Source organism: Balaenoptera acutorostrata, chromosome 1, assembly GCF_949987535.1.
Source record: "Balaenoptera acutorostrata chromosome 1, mBalAcu1.1, whole genome shotgun sequence".
NCBI lineage: Eukaryota > Metazoa > Chordata > Mammalia > Artiodactyla > Balaenopteridae > Balaenoptera > Balaenoptera acutorostrata.
In genome coordinates, this window is record NC_080064.1 from 31,815,119 (window position 1) to 31,825,168 (window position 10,050).

At 42.3% G+C, this 10,050-nt stretch overlaps 2 protein-coding genes across 2 annotated transcripts; both read right to left on the bottom strand.

The window, feature by feature from the left end:
- Positions 1 to 299: 299 nt before the first annotated feature.
- On the bottom strand, positions 300 to 7,243 carry MYCBP (MYC binding protein). The gene is made up of 5 exons (XM_057540681.1): positions 7,097 to 7,243; positions 6,834 to 6,906; positions 3,173 to 3,221; positions 2,800 to 2,929; positions 300 to 1,532 (listed from the first exon to the last, which is right to left on the bottom strand). The coding sequence occupies exons 1-5, from the start codon at positions 7,178 to 7,180 to the stop codon at positions 1,488 to 1,490; spliced, it is 381 nt and encodes a 126-aa protein (XP_057396664.1). The 5' UTR covers positions 7,181 to 7,243; the 3' UTR covers positions 300 to 1,487.
- Positions 7,244 to 8,059: 816 nt separating this feature from the next.
- On the bottom strand, positions 8,060 to 10,050 carry GJA9 (gap junction protein alpha 9). Its single transcript, XM_007164738.2, has one exon. It carries the CDS (start codon positions 9,992 to 9,994, stop codon positions 8,450 to 8,452), a length of 1,545 nt encoding a protein of 514 aa, XP_007164800.1. The 5' UTR covers positions 9,995 to 10,050; the 3' UTR covers positions 8,060 to 8,449.

A 10,050-nucleotide genomic window follows, 5' to 3' on the forward strand; every position in this document is an offset into this window, starting at 1 on the left:
GACTAGAAGAGGCACAGACCATTGCCACATTTCTGCCAACATGACTGATTAAAATGCCCTTATGATTGGCTTGGTCACAGTTTCCAGCAGGTGCTGAGGCTTTTGCTAGTTAAGCCAGCTTTCATTGGATTTTGTTTTCTGTGTGTTTTCACCAAAAAATAAAGATATTTCTCTAACAATTGGGACAGAATACATGAAATAGGACTACTTCTTAATAATGCTAGTCAATCAATAAGGAAAATAAGTGATCAGTAACACAAAACATCTGACTGTAGGTCTTCCAAGAAAGGAAAAAGGACTAACAAACAAGAATATAGTGCTTTACCATTTACAAATCTTTCACATACATTCCATTTGACCCTCACAACAACCCTGTGAGGTAGGCAGCACAGATATTATTCCCATTTAACAGATGAGGAAAGTGAATCTCAGAGCAATTAACTGATGTGCCCAAGGTTCTACAATTAGTAAATAATTTGTATTCATATCAGTCTTTGGCCTAAAAATTCAGCACCCCACCTCCCCTCATACTTGCCTACCTACTTCACAGGGATAATGAAGATAAAATGAATTCAAGGCTAGAAAAATACTTTGAGGGGAAAAAAGCACTATATAATTATACCCGCAAACTATAATTTTCCACGATATATGGCTCATTCCCCTTCTTGTCCCAGCTTGTGCGTGAACCCAGAATTTTATATTGCCTCTGTTCTGTGTTCAGCTAAGCAACAAGTAAGGCAGGGGAAGAGTGTGATTCTCTTTAAAGTTATATAAATTACAATCAGGATAACTGCTATTATAGCAAGTTGAAAAACAACACAGAAAGGCCAATGTGCAACTGGGACCCACGGAAGCACACAGGAAAGCAAGGCAACATTATCAGATAGGGCATGATTGCATAGAAGGAAACGTGGTGTCAGAGTTCACACTGGCACACACACAGTTATCTAAGGCAAAGTGGTGGCAAAGAAGAGTCATTTGTTCCGCATTATATAAACAAGAGCAGAAGATTCATGAGACCCCATGCAACAGTATCTTATGTCACACAGATCTCTCCAGCTGCCTACAGAGAATATAAACAACACTGTCATCTTCATTTTAAAGAATGACTGTACCTGTGTTCATATCCTGAACTAAACCAAGGAATAGCTCCATGCTAAACTTCCTCGGCTAAAATACAACCAGTACCATCATTCCTAGTCAGACTAATAAACAGAATGTCTTTTAAGGTAATGAATTAGATGGCTGTGTTTAGATTTTTTTTCAGGATTCCCTTTTGATTCTCCTGCTTTTAAGACCCAAAGAAAGTTATATTGAGTTTTTATTGGTGATTCTAAGTATATGTGTTTATAACAGTTAAAGTGTGATAGGTGAATTTAACATATTAAAAGAGTGCTATAGCATCTGTTCGGAAAAGATTATATACTATACAAACTATTCAAGTCATACAAAACCATTTTTCAGTGTCTTTTCAACTGAGAAGAATCCTATTCAGCACGCTTCTCCTCCTGAGGTGGTTCATACTGAGCAAGCTATGGGGCAAAGACAGAGGAGTTTAGGTGAATTTGATTCTAAATTGGGTAAAAAACTTAATAGTAACAAAATGCGTTAACTATTATATTCAATTTAATTACTGAATCAGTAAGTTTATATTAAAATCCTATGCTTTTTAAACCACTCAGTGATTTTAATATTTAATATAATCAAACCTAGTGAAAGTTCTTTTAAAATAAACCTTTAAAATTACTGGGAAACTAAAACTTAATTCCCATTCATGACTGCACTACACAAATACTTGATATGCAATAATCTATATCTTCCCAAAGATGTTGTGGCTTATAGTAAGGTACTTTCTTCCTCTCCACCGTAAGTTTACTGAACTTTCTCCTAAAAAGCAGAAAAAAAGAATTATGTGACATATATTAATCTAGCCAGTCAATGAGGAGCAGCTAACGCTTTTGACTTAAAAGGTGCCAAAAAGTTGTGTGGCATCTACGCACTGTGGGATCTCAGATAATTTCAGACACTGAATTTTCTGTTATGCCGAGCTGGGGTCTGCTGCAACACTGCGCTAAGATTTGAGTTGTTCCAGTTAGCTGTCAGATTTGAGAAGCTAATTAGACTTCACTGTGCATTAGTTTCCTCACCTACAAAATGGTCTGTGCACCTGTGTCACTTATCTCACAAAGCTGAGAAGATAAAACACATCATGAGAAATGCCTAGAGTCAAGTGAAATGCATCATGTGATTCAGATGTGGTAAAACCTCAAAGACTTAAGAGCTGACTAGTTTGAACTTTATGAAAATTCTCACGGGAGCTTAAACAAAGAAAAAACTTCAGCACTAGACAAAATTAAGGGCAAGCAAATGTAGCGAGGTTAAGTGCAAACAAGTTTACAGAGTTAACACATTACAGGGCCACCACGTGACTACGCAGATCGTGCACTGCACAATCTAAGGGGTTCCATTAGCAAAGCAGTGGCCCTGTATTGACCTATTAAGTCAACTACCTAAGACTCTTTAAGAAATCTCCATTTACTTATAAGCCACTAATCATTAACCAATATTTTCACCTTTTTGTTGATGAAGGTTCCCAAGAACCTCTTCTTGACCACACTTTGCTCATCCTATTTACAGTCTGCTCGTGGTTTTCTAGACAGGACATCAGCTTGGCCTTGCAGTTAACTGAGATTGATATTCACCCGCCTCCCTCCCCTACTGTCCATTTTAGTGAGGTTTTGGTCATATAATCATTAAAGGTGACATTATTTTTAATATGAATTCTTTCAAAAATTTTACCTTTGTTTTCAGTTTTTTATTTTCTTCTACAATAGCTTCATATTTCTCTTTCATTTCTGCCAATTCTAGGCGAAGCAGCTCTATTTCTGGATTTTCTGGGGTAGCAGCTCCTAAGTGATGCTTTAAAAAACTAATATAAAAGTTAAGAATTTACTTGAGCTCAATGAAACTAATGAAATAGCCTTCTGAAATAATTCTCTGATGAGAGTTACCCCACCCTACCACAAATATTACCCAGAGATCAAAATCCAAATACTCAAAGAAAGTAATTTTTTCAATAATCAAAAGTATTTTAAAGGTTAATATCTATGTGAAAAAATACGAGTTCAAAAAAATAAAGGCCTTTTTCTGACTTGAAAAATGAAAAGGATACTCCAAAGCACTATTAGGTTTCTCTGGTTCTTCATATAAGGCTACCAAAACTGCAAATCAAAAAGCAGAAACAAACAACAATTAAAGTCTTAAATTAAAATGGCTGAAATTATATTCCATACCCCAGTAAATACTGAGTGTCTATTATACACCACGCACATTGCTAGGACTGTCCATACCACGGTGAACAAGACAGACAAGGTCGCTGCTCAATGAATTTACAGTCTAGTGCAAAAGATAAACACGGAACTAGACAAAAAAAGACTATCAAGCAGCAATATAGGGTAATGGGTTATAGGAGCACATTGGAAGAACACCTAACTCAGCCCAGGGCACCAGGGAAGGCGTCCCCAAGAAAGAGAAATAAGACCTGAGACCTAGGCAATGGTTTCAGATAAAAAGGGAAGGCCAGGGGCAAAAGAACAACATATTGAGGAACTGAAAATTCAAGTGTGTCTAGATGGAGTTGTGAAAAGGGGGGCAGGAAAGGAAGCTGGAAAGGTGGTTAGGGAGGAGACTAGAGGATCCTGCAAGTTCAGTCGGGCCTTGGTCCTAAGAACAAAATAGCATGTAATTAAACAGTTATAAGCAGGGGAGTGACAGGATCACTCTTGACTCCTGTGTGGAAGATTGACACGTGGGACAAGGGTTTAAGGGCAGGAAGAGCAATTAAGAGGCTGATATGGTAATCCAGTTTAAAGAGGGTGACCTGGGAATTCCCTGGCGGTCCAGTGGTTAGGACTCTGCGCTTCCACTGCAGGAGGCACGGGCTCAATCCCTGGTCGGGGAACTAAGATCCCACGTGCGCCTCGTGGCGCAGCCAAAAAAAAAAGGGGGGAGAGAGTGACCTGCACTACAGTGATAGAGGGATGAAAACAAGGTAGATACGTTTGAGATAAACTCTGTAGAGAATCAACCGGGCTATGGTTAACTGTTGGAAGGAAGAAGCTCTGAATTCAAAATGTTCTTCAAGAATGAAGTTTCACACACAACATGCTAAACAACCACCAACCAAAAACTTTACCAGTAATCAACATGCTCAAATCCGTATTAAAATATATACTTTAGTGGTTTCATATCCAATAGTTCATGTCAGCACTACCTTTTCCATCTTATTATTGAACACATTCCTTCTAGGATATACGACTCAAGTAAAAATCTCTCTAAACCAGTGGTTAATTTTTTTGTGCACGGAACTCCTTGAAAACTCTGATCAAAGACAAAAAACTATCTACACACAAAAAAATGTGCATATCTAGACCCCAGTTTAAGGACACCTCATAAACCAACTTACATGCTTCCCTTTTATTTTTTTAGAGTTGTAATAACCCTTCAAATATAGACAGTATTTAAAAAATCAAATGGGCAACTAATACTAACAACTTACGTTAAGTTCTGATACTCTTCTAAACGTACTTACAGCACTGTTTTTTGAGAAATTGGCATATTTACACATCACTACCCTCTCCTCTCCTTCCCTCTTCTTTCAGTGTTACAGTACACTTTAATTCCTCTACTTACTACCTTTTTCTTGAAACTATGTACTCAAGCTTCTGTTTCTTCTTCCATTAATTTCCACTGATCTCTACCAAATTCTAACTTTATAAGACATGAATACTCTTACCTTTTCTTCCCTTCTTCCCCTACCCTTTCTTTTAGCTTCTAAATTTCTGTCAGTGGTAGTTACAAGGTTGATGATTACAGAACATAATGTAAATGTCAAGTTTCCTGTGCTTTTCTATAGATGAAATATACTTCCTTTTAAACAGACAAGAAATCTACACCCAGTGTTTCCCTTTTTGCCTTAGCAGCCAGGATTTTTAGAGGTTGATACAGTGCTCAAAATAACTAAAATGCCTCTTCTTCCAAATGACTTATCTTTATCTTTAGCCATCCCTATAGCGTTTTAATGTTAGCGTTTTAATGTGGAAATAAGCTGGATAAAAATTATAAGTTAAATCTGTGTAAAGTACACAAAATCAAACTTTAAATAGATCATGTCAGTAGATACTCTGTTGTCTGATGTTACTTAGGAGACTGGAAATCTGGGAAAGTTGAGGGGGAATACCAGTAGATGTCAGTAAGGGAAAAGAAGCCTCTAGTGGTTTCCAGTCTCTCATGAAGGAAAATCCATGTATGGCCACAAGGCTGAATATCTTCATTTACCTCCCACTATCGTCACTTCTCTGTCCTTAACAGTGTATGTTTCATTCACTCCATCCAGCCACTGTGGCCTCCTTACACTTCCTGAAACTCAACATCACACTTCATTCAGCTCTCTGCTCAAATGTTCTTAAGAGAGGCCTTGCCTCACCACCCTATATAAAATGGCACACGCATCCTCCTTATCCCCTTACTTCGCTATGTTTTTTTCATAACACTTACCACTGGTTGACACTATGGTTTATCTGTCTCCCCCAACTAGGATATAAGTTCATTTAGAGCAGGGACTTTTGTTTTCCCCCACTGTTGTATCCCGGTGCCTAGAAAAGACACCTGAATAAAATGGTTAAATAAATGAAAGAAGTGCGCTTGTGGAGTTTTTTGAGGTGGAGGAGGTCGATGAAATTCCAAGAGTCTGTGATACCTCCCCAGATGACAGCACAAGTGCTTTCACGTAGTCCCTTAAATGTTTACTGAAACTTATTTGCAAAGAGATAGGAAACTGGTACCTGAACCTAAGGTAGCAACTCAAAATTACCAGCCCATGCTTGGGAATTAAAAGCCCTGCATTCTGCTAAGACCCAGAGTTGTTATTCTCTCAGAATTTTCTCCTAACTTTTGCTTCTGGACAAAGAGCGGTTTCCAAATTATTTCCCAGATACTTCCTGTACTTCTCATGTGGACCCAGATCATCATCCCTGCCAACTCCTCTGTTCTGCACCCTTGAAAGTTCCAGCCAGTGAGTTGAGTGATACCTAACAGGCATTCGCCTTACTGCTTAGCTAATGAAATAAGCAGTACCCACACTACTTCTTGGAACCCCCCAGTTTCAAGCACCTTATTCATCTACTTAGATCTTAAACCCCAAAGGAAGAGATACAGTGTAACAGCTTCCATTTTTAAAAGTGAAAACAATATAACCGTTTTGATGTGCCCTCAAGCTCTTTAAACTGTGGTTCTACTTTAATTGTGAAATCTGCACAAAGTAGGAATTGATATAGACTACGAAACGGGGTTCGGTTGAAAAGCCACAGCCAAACCGCTACTTCAGGGATTAGGTTCACTTAGCTACTTTATAGCCCGCTTTCAAACCTGGTCATTTCCCCACTTGCCCTTTGTTCGAAGGAAAATGTTTCTGTACAGGATTTTGAGGGCTCCGAAAAAAGTGTCAGGAGGGAGGAGTTGGGCTCTCAAGGTCTTTAGCAAACATGCTCACTGCGGCTGCTCAAGGCAAAGCAACGGAAGTTGGAGGGACTTCGCAACAGCTGCAAGAGTTTCACTCCCTGCGGCGAGAGCGGTAGCGAGAGCGAGGCTACCCGACCCCGGCGGCGGCCGGCAGCCAGGTGTGAGCCGGTCCCCGCTGAACCCCGAGGCCCACCTCGCTGGACCCGGGACGGGTCCCACCTGTTCCCCTCCTGCCCCACGCCACGGCCCGTCTGGGGCGCAGCGCCGAGGAGCACGACAAGGTCACGAGGAACCCTCTCCTGGCCCATGCTCACCCTTGGTCAGCGTATCCAGCACCCCCGACTTCTCCAAGTACCTCCGGAACTGCTCGCGCTTCGAGTCGGCGGCCTGAGGAGACACGGCGGGTCAGTGGCCGAAGCCCGGGAGCCGGAGCAGGAAGAAGGCGCTGGGAGTCCGGCAACGCCGCCTCCGCCTCGCCACCTCAAGCCCCCCAGATCTGCGCGCGCGCCCCCACTCCCACCCGAGCCGACCAGCGGCTGGCTACCGCCCGCCCCCAGCCACGCCGCGCCCCCCTCACTTTGTAATGGGCCATAGTGACAGCGGCAGCGGCGTAGCTGGCGCCGGAGACCGTGGCGGGCGGGCTCGGAGCAGCACTGCTCATGCGCGGAAGGGTGCGTGCGCCTGCGCACTTGCGAACCACGGTCCGGGACCGCCGGGGTGCGGCCCGTTTTCATGGCGACCAGGACGCTCTGAATGCCCCACAGTGAGCTGAGCCAAAGGAGGCTGCGTACGCCCGCCCCTCTGTCTAGCAAAGCAGCACTTCTCCTTCCTCTTCCGGTTCTCGCAGAGATTCGGTTACTTAGTAGGAGGCTGGGTTTTGGTAACTCCGGACAAGTGTCCAGGTGGGGCCAAAGATGGGCGTGGCGCCAGGGGGCGGGGCCTACTGAGCCCTGGAGCACTAGAACTCATTCCAGAGACTGGGGTCTCTTGACACCGGGAGTGGGCGGACCTGTCTCAACTAGGACCTCAGAAGCTCTGGCAGCGTGTGTGTGCTGGCTTGTCGACTCCCATCTTGAAAAAGGGCGCACTAACGAGGGCAACCCTTGGATTTCCAATGGCTGGAGGACTGCTTAGAATCGTCTGTTTGGGCTCCAGCTCTTATATTTGGAGTCTCCTTGTTTTGTGGCCAACTTGATGTGGGCCTCCGGAGGGTGAGCAGTAATGTGCTAATAATAACTAGCACTTTTGAGCGCTTACTGTGTGCCTGGCAGTGCATTAAACACATATGTTTCTTATTTTAATTCTCACACCGTCCCTGTAAGATACGTACTGTTAGTAAACTGTCAGGGATAGATAACCAGTGAGTAGTAGAGCCAAGACTCCGATCCTGGCACTAAATCACGATGCTAACTATAAACTGGTGAAAGAAAGCGACCAATCTTTTTAGAATTTTATTTACCTAGATAGCAACATTATGATTATCTTCAAGACAGATCAGGTTGCAGTCTATAAAGAAACTGCGTTAAGTCCCAGGGGCAAAGTTTAATCAGTGTCCAGAAGTAAAAGATTAATAACCAAAAGAGGGAATTACATAGATTAAGAACAATCTCTGAAGGCTGTGCTCCCTTCAAGGAAAAACCTGGTTCCATTTAGCTTCGATTCTGACATGTGATTTTCCCAAAATTAGTGTTATTCTGAAGGGAGCCTGTAGAAAAGTAGTCCTGACTTGGTAATTCTATGTCTTTGAACTTGAAACTACTCCTTCCCAATTCAGAATTAGAGCCATTTTCCCTTTTTTAGATGGGTTTGCAGTTGTCTGTCTGAACAGCTGGTCTGTAGAGCTGCCCTATCTGTTTTTTCTGTGCTCGACCATCATTAAGCTACTTCTTTGATAATGTAATACACAGAATGTCTAAAAGCCAACAGCTGTTCAGATCTGAAGGTCTGTAGGAGCCCGCCTACCAATGAGATTGTTTGTCAGCGACACTAAATGATTTGGAGGACAAGCAGTAGGGTTACCGCAGGTTCTGACCAACTCGGATTCAAAGGACAACCCTCCCAAAGAATCAGGAGTGTCTGGAATATCAAGTGGATGGAAGTCTCCCTGTGAAGGAGGAAGGGTTCTGATTGTGCTCTCTCTGAGCTGGCCCTTGAGGTTACCTTTAGGAGGTAATGCCTGGTTTTCATTTTCTGCAGAGGGACCCCAGGCAGCACGAAGCCATTTCGGTTTCCAGGTGTAGTTAGCTGGCAGAGAGAAAGCTGTTTGGGGTGACTGCCCCGTGTGGTTGTTCAGATCTATAGCATCACCTGGAATAGAACAGTGACCTTTAGAGTAGTGGTTCCTTTTGCTGTCTTTGCCATCAGTTTCTCTTTTTCCCCTCAACTGGTTACCATTAACTTCTTTTCCAGATATTTTGTGAGTGTCTTCTTTATTACTTGAGTTGATGTTTTGAAGATGACCACAGGTAGTACTAAGCATGCACATCTCAGAAAGTAGCGTTTCCTGTTCATCCAAAATGCCTTTGTCATCATTTCCACTGTGATTATCAGGATCTGTCTGAAATGCAGGTGGATTTAAACCAGGATACGCTGCTGTGTGTGTTTGCTTTTCCACTAACAGACTGTAATCAGGTGCAAAAGAGAATCGTTTCAGTGAATTTGCAGATGTGTTTTGATATTTGGCAAAGTTTTGTTTTGACTTGGTGGTACAAAATTCATTATGTTCATCCTTCAATTTATATTGTCCCCAAAGCCCTCTTTTAATCTTTTTAAAACCTAGATGGAATATTTCTAGAACATTTAAGAAAAGTGAAACAGTAGCTATGGATTGCATAAATAATAGGAATATTGTCTTTTCTGTGGGTCTTGAGACAAAACAATCAATTATATTTGGACACGGGTGGCCGTGGCATTTAAATAGAGGGTCTAAATGAAATCCATATAAAAGATACTGTCCAATCATGAACCCAACTTCAACCACAGAGCGAGTGAAAATGTGTATCACATAAGTGCAAAGCAAGGTTCCTCTGAGTGGAGCTTTATTTAGTTTCCTTTGCTCAAGCTGACGCAGTTCTTCCTCCAATCTCCTCCGATCCCCAGGCATTTCAAGCTCTGCCTCCTCCAGTTCACCCCTCAGTTGAGCTTTCTTCATCTGCCTCTCCTTCTCCAGAACTCTCAGTTGATACAAAGCATGGCCCATGTAGACCAGGGATGGTGAAGACACAAATATCACCTGCAAAACCCAGTATCTAATGAGGGAGATAGGAAAGGCCTGATCATAGCATACATTTCTGCAGCCGGGTTGTTCTGTATTACAGATGAAGTCAGACTGCTCATCATTCCAGACATCTTCAGCAGCTACACCCAGAACAAGCATTCGAAATATGAACAGGACGGTGAGCCACATCTTTCCAATCATGGTGGAGTGGACGTGAACTTCCTCCAGAAAGCCTCCAAGGAAATTCCAGTCCCCCATGTTTATTTAGTCAGCCATCTTAGCTCTGAACCCCATCAAATAGGAGGCAGATAAAT

Coding starts and splice junctions, on each gene's coding strand:
- MYCBP (XM_057540681.1), bottom strand. CDS start 7,180: ATGAGCAGTGCTGCTCCGAGCCCGCCCGCCACGGTCTCCGGCGCCAGC. Junction 3,222..6,833: donor GCTGGATACGCTGACCAAGG/GTGAGCATGGGC, acceptor TTTGATTTGCAG/TTTTGGTAGCCTTATATGAA. Junction 1,533..2,799: donor ATAAAAAACTGAAAACAAAG/GTAAAATTTTTG, acceptor TTTGCCCCATAG/CTTGCTCAGTATGAACCACC.
- GJA9 (XM_007164738.2), bottom strand. CDS start 9,994: ATGGGGGACTGGAATTTCCTTGGAGGCTTTCTGGAGGAAGTTCACGTC.